This window comes from Trichomonas vaginalis (genome assembly GCF_026262505.1).
Source record: "Trichomonas vaginalis G3 chromosome Unknown ctg_209, whole genome shotgun sequence".
Taxonomy (NCBI): Eukaryota; Parabasalia; order Trichomonadida; family Trichomonadidae; genus Trichomonas; species Trichomonas vaginalis.
The window spans coordinates 5,982-22,666 of NW_026529296.1; the positions used below are offsets into that span (position 1 = coordinate 5,982).

The following is a 16,685-nucleotide window of genomic DNA, read 5'->3' on the forward strand; positions in this document are numbered from 1 at the left end:
AGGTGGGATATTTTGCAAATTGACCTTAATTTCATCATATTTCAAATAAATAAATTTACTGGTTTCCCCTAAAATATTTTTTTCTCTTAGACCATTGGGTTCTCTACGATTGTTGGAGCTTGTCACCGTCAATGTTGTCTGACATTCGTTCTTCTTGTTTGGATTGGAACCCATTGAATTGCGACAAGCTTGCCCATGGAGATTGAAACGCGATTGTCCGAAGTAAGGTTCTAAGTGTCCCAAGTTGTTGAGGCTGGGTAAAGAACTTGCCGGTCTCCTTGTTGCGGATTTTGTATGGGTAGGGTTGGGAAATTTCATAACTGTCATCGGCAACAAGGGTTGCCCAAACTTCCTTTTTTCGTGTTTCTCTTCTTTTCGTGTTCTCTCGTGTTTCTCTTCTTCCTCGAAAATTCCTTATTCAATTGGTGCTCACGAATTACGGGTGTGGAGGTTCTGTCCTTCGAGTACCTTCCAGATGGCATCTATCTCTTTCGAAGAAAGGTAGATGAGTCTGGGCAAGGTCTCGGTTCTCTTCTCGCGTAAAATGCGCAAGGTTTCCGTCAAATCATTCAGACTTTTCTCATTGGAAAGCTTGGTTCATGAGGAACTCACCTTTAAGTCCCTTCATCTCTTCCATAAGACTACTTGGAGAGGTCTTTAACGGTGTTTGTCAATGAGCTTTCAAATTCAATTTGAATTTGACTGGGCGCTTGTCTGGCAACATTGAAAGGAAATCTGGCCATTGTGTTCGGCTTCGGTGCTTGTTCGACATCGAAAAAATGAGTGGTTTGAGAATGGGGTTTTTTACTTCCAAAAGTTGTTATGAACGGTTAAGTCATACAACAAGTTTAAAAATATATCTGTTCTTCTTCTGAACGTTTTGTTGTCTCTTCCGATAAAGTTTGGAAACATGAGAACCAAAAAAACGTTTTTTAAATTGCGGAAGAGTTCAGGCAAACGTTCATATCCGGATATGTTGGGAGCAGTTCGAACATCTTGAGCTGACCTTTCCGGACAAATTGGACATGTCAGAAAAATTCAATCTTTGGTCGGACTGCTTGAAAGGATCTCTTACATGTAAGTACTCTGGTAAGTCTTCTCATTTCTGCAACTTTTGGAGTATAGGCTTCGTAGTTTAGAAAGTTTTAATTTTAAATTGTCTTATTCCATCTATATGTCTAAAACGGTAAGTATCATGAGTCAAGAGTAGCTTGGTAGCTTAGTGGACTATCTGTTCCTTGACTTCTGGCAATTTTGGGTTGCAATTGTGATTTGGAGCTCCTTCAGTTCGCCGTTCACTATGTCGTTCTCAACACCTTCAACATAAGCTTGAAACTCTATCATCGTCCATTGAGATTGGTGTGGGACGAATTTAAACTTGCTTCATTAAAAAATGAAAAAATGTTTTTACTCTAAACGTTAAGGTTTGAACTGGAACTGGTTTGGATTGTCGCCTTCATCACAGGTTATAAAGGCTGACCACGAGAGTGAAAGGAGAGACTGAATTGGCCAATTTCATATGGGGTTAGGGTTCTCCCTTGTTGGTATTTTATCCATGGGCGCTTTGCAAGAACTGTAACAAGAGCTCTCTCTTTTGGCGTCCTTTATGCCATCTGTAGGCTGTCCGTCTGTATGAAATTGGAATTCCAAGTCGAAGTCTCGAGCTGAGTTAGCCCTTCCAGAAATAGTGGTGTACTTGAACCTTGGGCTTCATGACCTTGCGCAAGTAGGTCTTTTACGCAGTTGTTAATTTTCAATTAGGTAAATTGCCATCGATCAATCCTTCTTGCATTCGTTCCTTCCATCCGACAGGAAAATATTTTCCGACAACTGAGAGTTCTTCCTGTCGTCGGGGAAAATTTCCCCATGTCCGGAAAATATTTTCCAGTTGTCCGTCCGTAACCATTCAAATTTTTCGAAATTGGAACTTTTTCGTTCGACTTCAGAAAAGTTTTTTTTCCTTCCGACAAAAAAAGTTCTTCCTTCCGACAGAAGTTCTTCCTTCCGACAGGACCAAACGAATGTCGATCAGAAAAAGTTCTCTTCCGAGAAAAAAGTTCTTCCTTCCGACAGGACACAAAACGAATGTCCGAGCAGAAAAGTTCTTCCTTCCGACAGAAAAAGTTCTTCTGTCCGACAGGAACACAAACGAATGTCCGAACGTCCCACCAACCGAGCCGATTCCCAAACCAGAAGAACGAAGCCCCAGCTGCCACAACAGTCCCTCTCAGCAAGTCCCTCCACCAAATATAACCAATTTCCAACCTCAAGGTAACTACCATTTCACCTCAAGGTTACCTACCAATTTCCACCCTCAAGGTTAACTACCCACCACAAGGCTTCCCTGAACTAACCCCCTCCTCAAGCCATGCCTTACTTCCCCAACCTTTGGTTGTTCAGCATCTATCTCAATCTCAATCTCACAATCGAAGAGAGACCAAGACTTCGAGGAAGGTCTGAAGAACCGTTTTAACGCAAAGAGATCCACAGCCCCCTATGGGAAGATGAAGGCTTTCAGTCGTCTTCCCTCAAATCGAACCGATTCGACTCGTACACAGATTCGGTTCGTGGACCGTGAAGACTATAATCCTCAAGCAGTCTGAGAGACTCTTCATCCTACAACCATTTACAGTTGGAGCTCTCGACATGCGCAATACGAAGGTCCAGACACCAGCTGGAGACCGCAAACAGACGTACTCGCAAGAGCCGTCCAGCTGTCAAAGCACAAAGACTGAGATACGTCGACTTCATTCTTGCAGCTTGCCCAACAAGTAAAAAATAAACAATTACGAGTAAACTTTTTATTCTTTCTTTCTGATTGTTTAGAGCTGGTTTTCTCTTGTAGGACCTTTCGTACTTCTTCCACGGTCATGTAATATGCGAATGTGGTACGCAAATTCAGGTTCGTTGTTTTTGAACCTTACGGTATGTACGCTCCAATCTCCTAGGGAGTAAGCTGCTAACATCTGACCAAGTTTTCCTCGGTGACTTCGGAGCATTAAATGTCACTTTTAAACCGTTAATTTTAGTCTTATTTAACCCTTGTTTATCCCTTGTTTGTCAAGTAGTATTGGATGTGCATTTCTCTCAAATTCCTGTGTCGGAGGTTCTTAGCAGCATTTTCCAAGGTGGTACCTGGAGAACTCAAAGAAGTTGGTCAAGAAAACTGCATGCTGCTCTTTCTGAGTTCGTCGGTATTTTGGAAGTGGGTTGCAACCTTCGAGTCTCGGACATAAAATGACACTTTTCTATTAAAACCGTTTTTGGCATTTCTCATGAGGAGTATAGTTCTGGCCGACCATTGGGAAGAGAAGAAGTACTTGCTGGCAAAAGACAATGTTTGCTTAGTGTCAATTGCATGTACTCGTAATTGAATTCATTGTACTTCTCTTCACGTACATACTAACTCAAGGCGGCATATGCTTTAAGAAGCCTACCATCTTACTAAGACTAAACACTTAGATTTTTAGCTTGACTTTTTTATCAATTTGATCTTTGGTTTCTCGTTTAAAGTTCCTTTTGTTGGATTTATACAGACAGTATGGTTCTTATTGTCTTGAAATAGAAACTCATCTGTCATTGGGTTTAAAGTCAGTTTTAAGTTTCCTTCTTTCAATGACTCAGATATCTTAGAATAGTTTGAAAAGTTTGTTGTGTTCTTATTTAGAGCTTGCATAATGAGTTGTCGGTTGTGTTGTATTTCTCTCATAGACGCTGTTTCATTTGACATTTTTATTATAGATAAAATATGCTTCCAATAGAAAAAGAAAATTCTAGAGTTGCTACAACTAAACCATTAGATGAACTTTTTACGAATGTCGGTCAAAAGTTTGAGACAGAGACCGTAAAGCATGAAGGCTATCGTTTTGACTACCCGTTAAGATGGTTAAGAGACCCATCTGTCACAAAAGCTATTGGCTTTCGTAGAATGAAGTTCATTTCAGAAGCCATACATGGTTTCCCATTTACAGTCGGTTTTGAAGTTCGATACTATAACAAAGAAAAACGTACGTATGAGAAATTTGAACAGGGAAAACTTTTACAAGTGAATTTGCTTGTAAACTTAGAAACAACTCTTCAAGCTTTTCAAGAAAAAATAAACGACATCTATATCGAATATGCAAACCAGTATAACATTGACGAGGGAGAGTACCATCTCGATATTATTATATGACAGGAAAAATGCAACTGTTAAAATCAATAGAATAGAAGACCTTGGAGAAAACGTTTATATTTCTACAAAATATAACAACTTGGCATGGTATAGATTTATGAGGATGTTAAATCAGCCTGCAGAATATCCAGTACACCCGGCCTTTTATGAAGTCGAAAACCCTAATGGAACATATGAAAATGTTTTCGACTCAGATGCTATTATAGTTCATGCTTCATTTTCTGGCGCCCAAAACTCTTTCTTATGCTTGGCAAATGACTTTTACGAAAACCTACAAAGTTATACGAACCACCAAGTGGAAGTATTTCAGACTTTCAAGTATGGTTTACTACAGATGGAAGAAAAAGAATAATTCCATTATACCATGCGTTTTACTTAGAACTTAGTTTCATATACAACTACTATCGAACGGTAAAAATATAATTTTTAATACGGTTGAGGTGTTGGATTTGGTTGCCAACTAGACTGTGGTGCAGGTTCAGGCTGTTGTATAACAGGAGCTTGCTCTTCTGGTTCAGGGTCTTTAGGTATATACCAACAAACTGACCTACCCTTTTACCAATATTTTTGACACCGTTCCAAATTCCTCTTCTACGGTTTTTTATTCCATTCCATATACCTCTTCCAACATTTCGAAAGAAGTTTCCAATACTACTGAAGAAACCCATTTTACTATATGTAAAAATCTAATGTCCGCCTAGTCTCTTACGTTTCCTGTTGAGTTCCATAGCATTCTTTAACTGGAGCTCATACATTCTATTTCTCCTCTGGTAGAAAACATACTCTGGGTCAACTCCTGTGTTCGCGTCATCTGCATAGAGTTGTTTATATCCCACTTCAGGGTTTGTATAAAACTCTTTCCATCTCATATTTGCATACCATGGTGGCAAACCTAACGCAGCGTCATTTGACATGGCAGTTTGCATTTGTACATCTGTTGGCACTTGACCATAGTTTGCCATTGCAGTTTGTATTCTAACTTCATTTGGAATATTCTCTGGGTTTGGTTGTCCAGGTTGCTGTGCATTCGCTAAGTTCTGTGCGTCCATTTAATATTAGATAAAAATATCTCTTACGAGTACATATGCTGAACATTTGCTGGCATTGGTTCATCTTCATATTCTCTATATCTTTCTGCCACGTCAAATAAGTAAATGACACAATGGAAAAAACCTAAAACAAGTAGTCCTATTTCAAACCACATTTACTTACCAATAAAATTTCTTTGTTATGACACTTTCTCCAGTTTATAGGACCTCTCTCATATTCTATCTTATCGTATCTAAAATCATAGTCATGTATGTCCTCTAACCATCTCATGACACTTTCCAAACCACTTTTATCGGATGTAAAGTAAAAGCATGGATGGTTATGTATAACGTCTAAAGTTTCTAAAGAGTCTCTCAAAGTCCAGTCTACTTGGTATTGAAAATCCCATGTGTTAAAGAACGGCGGGTCTACTATAAAGAAAACATTTTCCTTGTCTTTATATTTTTCATACAACTCTGTCCAATGACATCTCACAAACTCTATACCCTCAGTATATTTTTCTATGTTCTCTTTGAAAACATTTGTATAGTTAAGATATAAAACTTTTGACATAAGTGTTTCAATGTCATGAACTCTTATAGCACCACTATATAATAGTCTAGAAGATATACTATCCCAGTCAATATATTCTGCTTTTTTCAAAACCTCTCTGACAGTATTTTTCTTATCGAATGGTATACGTTCCATCTTACCTATAGGTATCTTTTCTTTTAACTCTTTCAATATTTTTGTTTGTGTCTGGTATATGTTTGAGACGGTTCATATAGTTGTCGAAGTCATTGCATATAATCTTTGAGTCTGGGAATATTGTATGGCACAAATGGGATATATAGAAACTTCCACCGAACAAATCTACAAATGTTAGACCATTCGGTAGTTTCTTAAGTTCTCTCAATATAATATCTTTACATCTACTCTTATTTCCAAAGAAGGGTAACGGTGGTTTTGTAAAATTCATTTTATATATATAATAAAAATGTTTTTACCTGAAAAGTGACAGAAAAGTGACAAAACATCTTCGGGGCTAGAGGGCACGAAGTGCCTGGAAGCCCCAATGCCTTTTTTTTTTTTTTTTATATTGTAATAAACAGAAATTCATCAAAAGTGACAGCTCTCAATTTTTTGACATTTGTAAATTCTAAATTGAATGAGAAAAATGAAATAATACTAAGCATAATACAATATTCTAGATTTAATTATAATTAGGAAAAAGTTAGTTTTGAGACTACTTTTCATAGGCATATAGAATGAAATCTTCTGAAAAATAATATCACATAAACTCATATTATTTTCTAATATATAACTATTTTATATAAAAATCAAATTCAATGATCTTAAAAGCGAAGGATAAACCTCAAAATTTACGAATATAATGAGTGGGAATATAATGCTTATCTATCATAAAACCATATGAAATATCAATTTTTGCTTTACGCCTAATTTTTGACGACAATTAGCAAAAAATGTTAAATGTTAACACTCAGTCCATTTGAATATGAAAAATAAAATTGACTTTGATTAAATGTTTTTATTTATCATGCAATTCTTCTTGCGACCAAAGATTTGAATAAAAGTTCAAAAAAATAAAAATCAAAAATAATTGTTATAATTTAAATGAAGAAGTAATTTAAAACGATTTTATTTATGATCAAATTTTATATATTTTTTTGGATCAAATCCATTTTAATAGAATTTATATACTATTCATCTATTAGTAAACACTACCGTATATTATTTTTTAAGCTATCTTATTTTTTGAACTTTTATTCAAATCTTTGTCGCAAGAAGAATTGCATGATAAATAAAAACATTTAATCAAAGTCAATTTTATTTTTCATATTCAAATGGACTGAGTGTTAACATTTAACATTTTTTGCTAATTGTCGTCAAAAATTAGGCGTAAAGCAAAAATTAATATTTCATATGGTTTTATGATAGATAAGCATTATATTCCCACTCATTATATTCGTAAATTTTGAGGTTTATCCTTCGCTTTTAAGATCATTGAATTTGATTTTTATATAAAATAGTTATATATTAGAAAATAATATGAGTTTATGTGATATTATTTTTCAGAAGATTTTGTGTTCTTCTTCAAAATTTTATTTTTTTTATTAAAAAGAATCTTTACAAAATATACATTTACTTTAATTAATATTTAAAAACGTGCTCTATCAAAAGTTCCAAAAATTCAATATTTTAGCTTTTCTGAGGTGTCACTTTTGATGAATTTCTGTTTACAACAATATTCCCACTCATTATATTCGTAAATTTTGAGGTTTATCCTTCGCTTTTAAGATCATTGAATTTGATTTTTATATAAAATAGTTATATATTAGAAAATAATATGAGTTTATGTGATATTATTTTTCAGAAGATTTTGTGTTCTTCTTCAAAATTTTATTTTTTTATTAAAAAGAATCTTTACAAAATATACATTTACTTTAATTAATATTTAAAAACGTGCTCTATCAAAAGTTCCAAAAATTCAATATTTTAGCTTTTCTGAGGTGTCACTTTTGATGAATTTCTGTTTACAACAGAAACACTTCAGAAACAAACAGAAAGAGATAGAATACATTTCGAAGAAATTGCAATCTTACGATTGGAAGACTTACCCTCACAGATGTCTTCTTATCTTAGATGATTTCGCCTCTCATCCTTTGTTAAAGAATAGAGAACAAGACATGTGTCGAATTCTTAAGAAGCTCAGACACTTTAACATTTCAGTCGTAATATGTGTACAGACAGCCAAGAGTTTAAGTAAGGATGTTAAAAGAATACTTACTGACATTATACTTTTCCCCGGATTGTCCGAAGACGATTTCATGGAACTTATGAAAGAGTCCATGGCAGGTAAGTTTGACAGACATGAACTATGGGAGAAGTATAAAGTCATACAAGACCCTCATACTTCTTTCAGAATTCATATCTACGCGAACAAAGTTCAAATTGTAAAAAGTCAATAAAAATAAAGAGTTCATTTACTCTGCTTGTTTGAAGTTGTCAAAATACTCTGTTATTTTTTCCTTTAACAATGGCAAATCTTCTTTGAAGGTAAGAATTGTACAACCTTTAATATCATAGTGTGTTTGAGGTAAAGTATCTTGAACTATTTGTTTCACATCTTCATTTGGGGTCATTGAAATCGGTAAGTTTTCGCGATAGAACCAATTTCTGTCAGATTTGTAAATCTTAGCAAGGTCGTAAAAGCTTTTGTTGTTTCTTCTGACTAAATGCAACATAACCATATCTTTATCTTCTTCATTTTCCATCTCTTCAGTATAAATCATATACTTATAGTTCTTTTCCTTACCTTTTGGTACCGAGCGTGGTATTCTTTTCTGAATGCTTTTGTCTTTTGCTTCAATGACTTCATCTTTTGCTTGAAGTTTCTTTTCCATCTCTTCACGTTCTTGTCTATGAATTTCGTCAAGAAGTCTGTAAATATACCAAGCATAACGAGGTGAAGCCCACATTGCAACTGCATTTACTAATAGTCTATGAACATAATATCCTCTTAAATTTATTGGCAAATTTTTACGATTTTCATGTGTTTTATGCAAGGCCGAGAATTCTCGGTCTAGAGAAATTTCACTCAAAAGTTCTTGTGTGCTTTGGTTTCTGAACCAGTCGTCTGCGTGTTTAGTATCTGAAGCAAAACATGCTGTCAAAATACTTTGCATTTGGTACATGTCGTCTTTGACCGAACGAATGAGACGTAACTGTTTGTTATACTGTATGTACTCGTATTCTTCATTTATAGCTTCATGGACTATAACTGTTGTTGTGTTCTCTGTTGTTGACATATCTGTCTTTATATTCCGGATAAAAAAAATAAATAAAATAAAATTAGCGTTATTTTCTGACTTTCACAAAAGACCAAAAATAAACGCTTTACATGTATTTTTCAGCAACTTCGTCAAATAATTTTATAGCACTATCTATCTCATCTACTTCAAACGTTTCTTTACCTTTCATGGGAGCACCATACATTTTCTCAAACTTTTCAAGTAGTTCTGTTTCTGCAGCTCTCATATCGTTAACGAACACAACCTTGACTCTATTGACTGTACTGTCATATCTTTGAGTTATATTATATGTTCTTCCTATCTTATATCTCTTTGTATTGAAGTCCTTCGGTTTCTGAACGATGTAAAGTAAGCCTTCACTGCAACGTTCCGTATCGAATGAACCATATGTTATGAAGTTATATCCAACAACTGGGTCTAACCATAACAAAACTATTGGTATAAGACTTTTGTCTATAAGATATGCTCTTGTTCCATGAAATCTTACCGATATCATAAGCTCAGGATTTCTTGTCAAAATTTTCTGAGTTGAAGCAATTCCAACCCAGTCCTTTGCTTTCTTTCCAGATGGAGATATAATGTCTGACAAAGAATATTTGTTGTATTTCTTTGAGTATCTTACGTTTAAATCCCCTATTCTAACCACTTTGGTGTCATTGTCTATCTTTCTAACTGTTTCAAACTCAATGTTTGTCATTTCTGTTCTTACATACAAAATAAAAAAATAAATAAAAATAAAACTAACTTTATTTTTTCTATTTTGTATAAAAGATATGATTTCAGGGATTTTTTTGACGAAGTGCAAATCTTCACTTCGTCAAAAATAACACAAAAATAGTGTATTTTAAACGAAGTGCAAATCTTCACTTCGTCAAAAATAACACAAAAATAGTGTATTTTAAACGAAGTGCAAATCTTCACTTCGTCAAAAATAACACAAAAATAGTGTATTTTAAACGAAGTGCAAATCTTCACTTCGTCACTCATAACACAAAAATAGTGTATTTTAAACGAAGTGCAAATCTTCACTTCGTCACTCATAACACAAAAATAGTGTATTTTAAACGAAGTGCAAATCTTCACTTCGTCAAAAATAACAGTTATATAATGAAATTTGGTCATTTTTTTCATGTCAGAAGACTCGAAGGTGCAACACTTCCAAAATACCGACGAACTCAGAAGAGCAGCATGGCAGTATGTTCTTGACAACTTCATAGAGTTTTAAGCGACCCCGAAAAAAGTCGGTCTCGCTGTTCTTCACTGTTTTCATAGAGTTTTTGCGACTACGGATTTTCTCGTAGTCGCTGTTCTTCACGATTTTCATACGGAATCTCTACCCTCGGTTTTTCGAGGGTAGCAAACATATGAGGAAATTCATGAATTTTGTTGCTGAATTCAGCAAAAATAATTTTAGGTGAAGAGGTGAGATCTCACCTAATTTCTCACCTCTTTTCTCACCCCAGTTATTTTATAAGCGTTTTACATGGTAAACGTTATTTTTTAAATTTTGTGAAAACTCAACGGTTTAACACAAGCTATATGCCATTTTACTCAGAATTTTGTTGCTGAATTCAATAAAAATATATTTTAGGTGAAGAGGTGAGATCTCACCTCTTTTCTCACCTCTTTTCTCACCCCAGTTATTTTATAAGCGTTTTACATGAATTGTACGATGTATATTTGAAATCCTAAACAGTTTTGTAGCTTCTATTTCTTCTGTCAGTATGTCAAAAGTTTTAACAATGCCGAAAGTTTCTTTATACTTCTTCTTGACGTCAGATAATAGGAAATCGTCAGCTGTTGGATAGTTTTTGTTCAGAAATGCTAACATGTCCATTTTATCTTCTGCTGGTTTCTCTACTTCTTTCTTTAAGTCAGCATAGTCGTTTCTCATACGTTCTATCTCTTTGACGGAGTAGTTATATTTCCTTATTGCTGCTTTACATTTTGAACATTGTGGGTTCATTTTTGCGTTATACATTGAAATTTGACCTGCTAGAACAACTAAGGCGTCAATGGTTTTCTTTAACTCAAAAGCTGCTGGTTTTATTTGTCCGTTCCATACTTTACTTCTTTTATCTTTATCTCTTATCTGCCATACACATTCAGCAACTAACGAAACAAAGTTGTCGTATGTCTTAAACTCCTCCGATTTATATATGTCAGAGATGTTCTTATATACCATGTCGCAATCTTTGTCCATAACTTTATGGTTGCAATGAAATCCTAGAAACTCATAATTTACTTTACGTATGAACTTCTTTATTTCTACTGAGTCGGTTGTTTTTACTTCTATTTCATCGAATTCAGGAATAGTGAGCTTTTGTTGTTGGATTTCAGGTAGTTTAGGCAAATGGTCAATAATGTCCTGCATTTCATAAAGATATTGTTCATTTTGTTCATCTTTCGCACAACAGTCCAAAGTACTTGTTAAAAGTTCTTGCTTTGTCTTCTGGATTGTTGTTTCGAAAGTATATGAAGAAGGAATGAAGCTTTTCATCTCAACTAACATAGATGTTGGATTCATAACTAAAGAGTTTGGTGAAGTTGTTGCTAACATGTTCTTACAATAAAAATAAAAAATATTTTTTTAAAAAAACTAACTTTATTTTTTCTATCTTAAGGAAATTCATGAAAATTCAAGAGGGTGAGAAAAGAGGTGAGAAAACGGGTGAGATCTCACCTCTTCACCTAAATTATATTTTTTGCTGAATTCATGAGTTTTGGTTGAAAGAATACGGTGGAGCCAAAAGTGGCTCGACCTCAAAACAAGCATTTTGTGAAGAATATAGCAACCGTCTGAATTCCGGCGGTTGCTTTTTATACAAAATTCAAGAGGGTGAGAAAAGAGGTGAGAAAAGAGGTGAGATCTCACCTCTTCACCTAAATTATATTTTTTGGTCCGAGAACGACTTTCTTTGCGTAAGCGGTTCAGACCTTCTTCGAAGTCTTGGTCTCTCTTGGACTGAGATTGGAATTGCTGGGGTGGAGCTTGCTGGAACATCCAAGGGTTGGGGCAGTAAGGCATAGTCTGAGGAGGAGGGTAGTTCGGGAAGCCTTGTGGTGGGTAGTAACCTTGAGGTGGAAATTGGTAGTAATTCGGAGGTACTTGCTGGAACTGAGGTTGCTGAGGAGACTGTTGTGGTTCTTTAGGTTCCTCTGGTTTGGGAATGGACTCGGTTGGTGGGACGTCGGACATTCGTTTGTGTCCTGTCGGAAGGAAGAACTTTTCCTGTCGGAAGGAAGAACTTTTCCTGTCGGAAGGAAATTTTTTTCCCTTTGTCCGGAAAATTTTTTCCTGTCGGATGGAAAATTTTTTCTCAAGTTCGACCAAAAAGTTCTCAATTTTCGAAAATTTGAATGGTTTACGGACGGACAACTGGAAAATTTTTTCCTGTTGTCGGGAAAATTTTTTCCTGTCGGAAGGAAAATTTTTTCCAGTTGTCGGGAAAATATTTTCCTGTCGGATGGAAGGACTCGGAATGCCAGAAGGATTTGACGAGGCAATTTACCTTATAGAACTTAACGACTGCGTAAAAGACTACTTGCGCAAGGTCATGAAGCCCAAGGTCAAGTTCACCAGTATTTCTGGAAGGGCTGCCTTGAATCTCGAGACTTCGACCGGAATTCCAATTCAAATACCAGAAAACACTCCTGTAGACGACATAAAGGACGCCAAAAGAGAAGCTCTTGTTAAGTTCCTAAACAAACGTCCTTGGATAAAAATACCAAACAAGGAGAACCCCCTACCCCATATGAAATTGGCAATTCAGTCTCTCCTTCACTTCTCTGGTCAACCATTCTACATAACTACAGAAGGCGACATTCAGCCAGTTCAGTAAACATCTCATTTTAACTCACTTTTTTATGTTTTTTGTGAAAGTGTCAAAAATAAATTGTTTTCATGAAAATTCATGAGGGTGAGAAAAGAGGTGAAAAAACAGGTGAGATCTCACCTCTTCACCTAAACATTATTTTTCAATACTTTTTCAGCACTTTTCCGTAGTTATATATGAAAGACAATTCGAGATAAAAGTCATAGTACAATGGAATAATATGTTGCACACCATTTGTTGTGAACCAAACTTGAAAGTCAGAGAAACTGTTACTAGGTGGTTCGTAGAATTTAGAAGCAAAGTCATAAAAGTCCTTACCAATACATAGAAAACTATTGTTGCTTGAACTGAAACTTGCATGACACATAACATTTTGAGGGTCAAACACGTTTCTATAAACCTTCAAATCTGCTGGTGGAAGTATAAATTTAAATGGACCATCTGGTGGTAATGGTTCGTTCTGGTTTAGTAACCGAAGAAATTGTGCCCAAGAACGTTTGTCTACTTTCCAAAATAAAAACTCTGTATCTCTTGGAGGGTTAATTTCAATCTTTTGAAATGAAACGGTGGAGTTCATCTTGTCATATTCTAGTTTCAGATAGTATGTTCCATTTAGTAAAGAGTCGTATTTTTCTTGAAATTCCCAATAATATTTGTTCATTTGAGTTTGAAAGTCATTTAGAGTTTTTTCAAGACTTTCGTCTGAACGAACTGTAAAGATTCTCATTTCGTCAAATTTGTCTATTAGACCATCAGAACCTTTATACTGCCCATGAAAATATACTGCGAACATAAATGCGTTAGTTCTATTTGAAAACAAAACTCTTCTAAATCCTATTGCCTTTGCATCTGAAGGACTTTGAAGCCAACGAATTGGATAGTCAAACCTGTATGCTCGGGATGAAATTTCTTCATCTGAAATAGTCCTACCAGCATTTGTAAAGATATAGTCTAACGGTTTTGTATCTGCTACTTTTGTTCTTTGTTTTTCAACCTGAAGCATTTAATATATGTAAAAATATATTGTTTTAAAAAACGTTTTTACTTCATGCAATGTTTTATTTCTGTGCCGTCTTCAAGTATACCCCAATATTTCCTTTTCGATATTACATGAACTTCGGAAAATACCTTATCTAGCTTAAAACAGCCCATCTTTTCACCGACCATTCCCATTTCAATGAGTTTGTTGTATCCTTCTTCGTTCGTCATGAGTGCGTCAATGTTCTCATAGTAAACCTTCACTTTGGATTTGACTTCGGAGAAGAATTTGTTGTAGTTGTCAAGGACTGCTTTTGCGAACTGAGGGTAAGACCAATGTTCGACAATAGGTTTTAATGTGGTTACTAAGCCACTTTGACCTTGAGTGAATTCGTACTTCAAAACAAAAGGAGAAAACCTTTCAACAAAGTTGTCGACCTTCTCATAATGTTTACTCTTCATCTCTTGAGGTTTCTTAATGGAATATCCCATGTCGAATTCATAAGCAATTTGAGTGTCATTGCAAGTTTGGGGTTTGAAGCTTTCCTAATATCATACAGTTGTTGTATGACTTTTCCAACTGTATAGTTCCTTCCCGGGAACTCACCATCTTCGTTTGGAATTCCAGTCGGAATATATTGGACAAACCTCATGTATGCAGCGTTAAGGTCGACATAGTATATCTTTTCATCTGAGTCGAACTTGTCGCAACCAATTGGTCCAGTTTGTGGAAATTCAAGTGAGTCTCTTATCTTCTGAGAAACTTCTCCTGTTATCTCATAAACATTGTCGAAGCAACCTGTTTCATATAAAACCTTCTGACCTAACTCAGATGCTCTCCAATACAATTTGACGTCAATTGGATGTCTCAATGGAAGTTTGTTTATAGCATCTTGAAGTTCTTGCAACCTCATTGGAAGTTCTTCTGGTTCAGGTTGGTATCCGAACAATCCAACTCCTTGTGGAACTGTGTACTTCTTTTGTACTAGAACTTTGTCTGGAACAACTTTTGGTCTTGCTAACAATGAAAAGTTTGTTTCGTCTTTTGGTACAAAAGTTTCTGTCAGCTTGTCATCTGGAATTGGTTCCAACAAACCTTTCTCGAAAAGAATGTTAACAGCTCTGACAATGTTGCACTTGCCTTTTCCGAACAATGGGTTTGTAAGACTTTCGTTCAACATGAAGTGGTTGTGGACAATTACAATCTTCAACCATGGTAAGTCTTTGTCAACAACATAGTCGTCATGTGAAGAACCTTTAGCTGTAGGTATGTTGACTCGGATATTGACATTTGCCAACGGTGCAATTTTTGCCAATTGACCTCTGAGAATGTACCTTGTCTTCACACATGACTCAAGATACTTCATCTTCTCATCTGGAACAAGAACAGAGTTCCTGAGACATGTAAGAATGCAAGGTTCGTTGACAATTGTTTCAATTGAATTGTAAATTCCATACCTTGTCAAGTCAATGTCAGACTTATTTATGAACGGGAAGTATCCAGCATGTTGTCTGACTGCTTGAGGGTTAGGTTGGTACCATTCGAACTTGACACTTGCAATTCCTTCAATTGCATTCAAAATGTCTGAGTCGGAGTCAACCATTTGTTCTCTCTTTGTAGTCTTGAAAGCGTCAAGAAGTTTTGCGGCTGTTTGTTCATTGCCATGTGCATAGTAAATGTGACCATCCAAATCTGTTATGGTCAATCTGAGATTGTGTCCTTTCTTATTTCCGTCTTGAATTGCAGCAAGTACACCCATGAAGCCTTCTTTGTTCTTTCCTTCGTCAAAGTTTACTGTAAAGGTTCGACCAGATGTAATTTGACTTCTAACTTCACGATACTTTTCATATGAATATCTTGTTCTTTCCATGGGAGCATGTGCGTCTTCACCTTTTCCTTTTTTCCTTCTCAAAGGATGCAATTGTTCGTCATGTTTCCAGTAGAATCTGGCAAAGCCGTCGTGTCCTTCAACTTGAGGTTCACTAACATCGAAAGGCATGTCCATAAGACGTTCTTCTTCTAACCTCTCTAGTCTGTTTGGATAATTGGCACGTGCTGTTTCCAAATCCATTTCGTAGCGAAGACCAGACAACTTGTCATAGACTTTTATGGGTCTTCCCTTCCTATATTTAAAATTCTTCGAAACTCTCCAACCATATCCTTGTAACTCTGCTTTTATTCTAGCAGATTTTCTATCCATTCTATATGGGGGCATTTTTATAAAAATAAAAAAATATTTTTTTCCTTTACTTTACATAACCGCCTGCTGCCATAAGTCTTTGACGCCAGCCCATACCAGCTAATGAAGGTTGACTTGGTTTAGTTTCCAAACTAAACTTTGGTTTTGGTTTATCTTCAGTTTTTGGTTTTTCTTCTTCTATTGGTTTTTCGTCACTTTTCGGTTCCTCTGACTTTACTTCACTTGCAGGAACAGTTGTGCCGTCAACATCTTCATAAATATCATATGCCATTTGTTTTTGTTTTCCTTTCAACTTTTTGTGTTTGTTGTAAAGTTTAGAATATTTCGACTCTAAGTCAATGAGATGTTCTATAATGAACTGTTGGTCAGTGAAGTAAACTTTTCCATCTGTTGTCTCGAAAGCTCCTTCAGACTTCAATATTTTATTTGTGAGAGTCTGTTTCTTTTTTGAGATACTAGCCGTTCCATTTCTATGAAAAGTGACTTTGTAGTTGGGGGTTGTATTTCCAGACCTGGCACTTTCTATTATTGAATTTTTCTCTTCATCTGTAAGTTCTTTGACAGGTTTTGACAATGGTTCTGAACTTTTTGTTTGTGGTGTCAAATCTACCGTTTCAACTTCTTCTGTCATTTC

General features: G+C 35.5%; 7 protein-coding genes and 3 pseudogenes across 10 annotated transcripts, besides 4 other annotated features; 2 read left to right on the forward strand and 8 right to left on the reverse strand.

Annotated features, from left to right (window-relative positions):
* Nucleotides 1–3,748: 3,748 nt before the first annotated feature.
* TVAGG3_1094040 lies at nucleotides 3,749–4,597 on the forward strand (annotated as a pseudogene). The gene has a single exon. A coding segment is annotated over exon 1 (849 nt).
* A 263-nt stretch (nucleotides 4,598–4,860) lies between these two features.
* On the reverse strand, nucleotides 4,861–5,043 carry TVAGG3_1094050 (uncharacterized protein; the record flags this gene model as incomplete). Its single annotated transcript, XM_051257130.1, has 1 exon — nucleotides 4,861–5,043. One exon carries the CDS (start codon nucleotides 5,041–5,043, stop codon nucleotides 4,861–4,863), a length of 183 nt encoding a protein of 60 aa, XP_051075635.1.
* Nucleotides 5,044–6,305: 1,262 nt separating this feature from the next.
* Nucleotides 6,306–6,342: a mobile genetic element.
* A 1,089-nt stretch (nucleotides 6,343–7,431) lies between these two features.
* Nucleotides 7,432–7,469: a mobile genetic element.
* A 259-nt stretch (nucleotides 7,470–7,728) lies between these two features.
* Nucleotides 7,729–7,766: a mobile genetic element.
* Nucleotides 7,759–16,685: part of a mobile genetic element that runs on past the window's edge.
* Nucleotides 8,209–8,919, reverse strand: TVAGG3_1094100 (KilA, N-terminal/APSES-type HTH, DNA-binding family; the record flags this gene model as incomplete). The annotated part of the gene is made up of 1 exon (XM_051257131.1): nucleotides 8,209–8,919. The coding sequence occupies one exon, from the start codon at nucleotides 8,917–8,919 to the stop codon at nucleotides 8,209–8,211; it is 711 nt and encodes a 236-aa protein (XP_051075636.1).
* Nucleotides 9,166–9,733, reverse strand: TVAGG3_1094110 (annotated as a pseudogene). Its single transcript has one exon. A coding segment is annotated over exon 1 (568 nt).
* Nucleotides 10,682–11,410, reverse strand: TVAGG3_1094120 (organellar and viral DNA polymerase type B; the record flags this gene model as incomplete). Its single annotated transcript, XM_051257132.1, has 1 exon — nucleotides 10,682–11,410. One exon carries the CDS (start codon nucleotides 11,408–11,410, stop codon nucleotides 10,682–10,684), a length of 729 nt encoding a protein of 242 aa, XP_051075637.1.
* TVAGG3_1094130 (uncharacterized protein) lies at nucleotides 11,666–12,235 on the reverse strand (the record flags this gene model as incomplete). The annotated part of the gene is made up of 1 exon (XM_051257133.1): nucleotides 11,666–12,235. One exon carries the CDS (start codon nucleotides 12,233–12,235, stop codon nucleotides 11,666–11,668), a length of 570 nt encoding a protein of 189 aa, XP_051075638.1.
* TVAGG3_1094140 (uncharacterized protein) lies at nucleotides 12,504–12,878 on the forward strand (the record flags this gene model as incomplete). Its single annotated transcript, XM_051257134.1, has 1 exon — nucleotides 12,504–12,878. The coding sequence occupies one exon, from the start codon at nucleotides 12,504–12,506 to the stop codon at nucleotides 12,876–12,878; it is 375 nt and encodes a 124-aa protein (XP_051075639.1).
* TVAGG3_1094150 (uncharacterized protein) lies at nucleotides 13,015–13,665 on the reverse strand (the record flags this gene model as incomplete). The annotated part of the gene is made up of 1 exon (XM_051257135.1): nucleotides 13,015–13,665. One exon carries the CDS (start codon nucleotides 13,663–13,665, stop codon nucleotides 13,015–13,017), a length of 651 nt encoding a protein of 216 aa, XP_051075640.1.
* Nucleotides 13,919–14,929, reverse strand: TVAGG3_1094160 (annotated as a pseudogene). Its single transcript has one exon. A coding segment is annotated over exon 1 (1,011 nt).
* TVAGG3_1094170 (phage tail repeat-like family) lies at nucleotides 16,098–16,682 on the reverse strand (the record flags this gene model as incomplete). Its single annotated transcript, XM_051257136.1, has 1 exon — nucleotides 16,098–16,682. The coding sequence occupies one exon, from the start codon at nucleotides 16,680–16,682 to the stop codon at nucleotides 16,098–16,100; it is 585 nt and encodes a 194-aa protein (XP_051075641.1).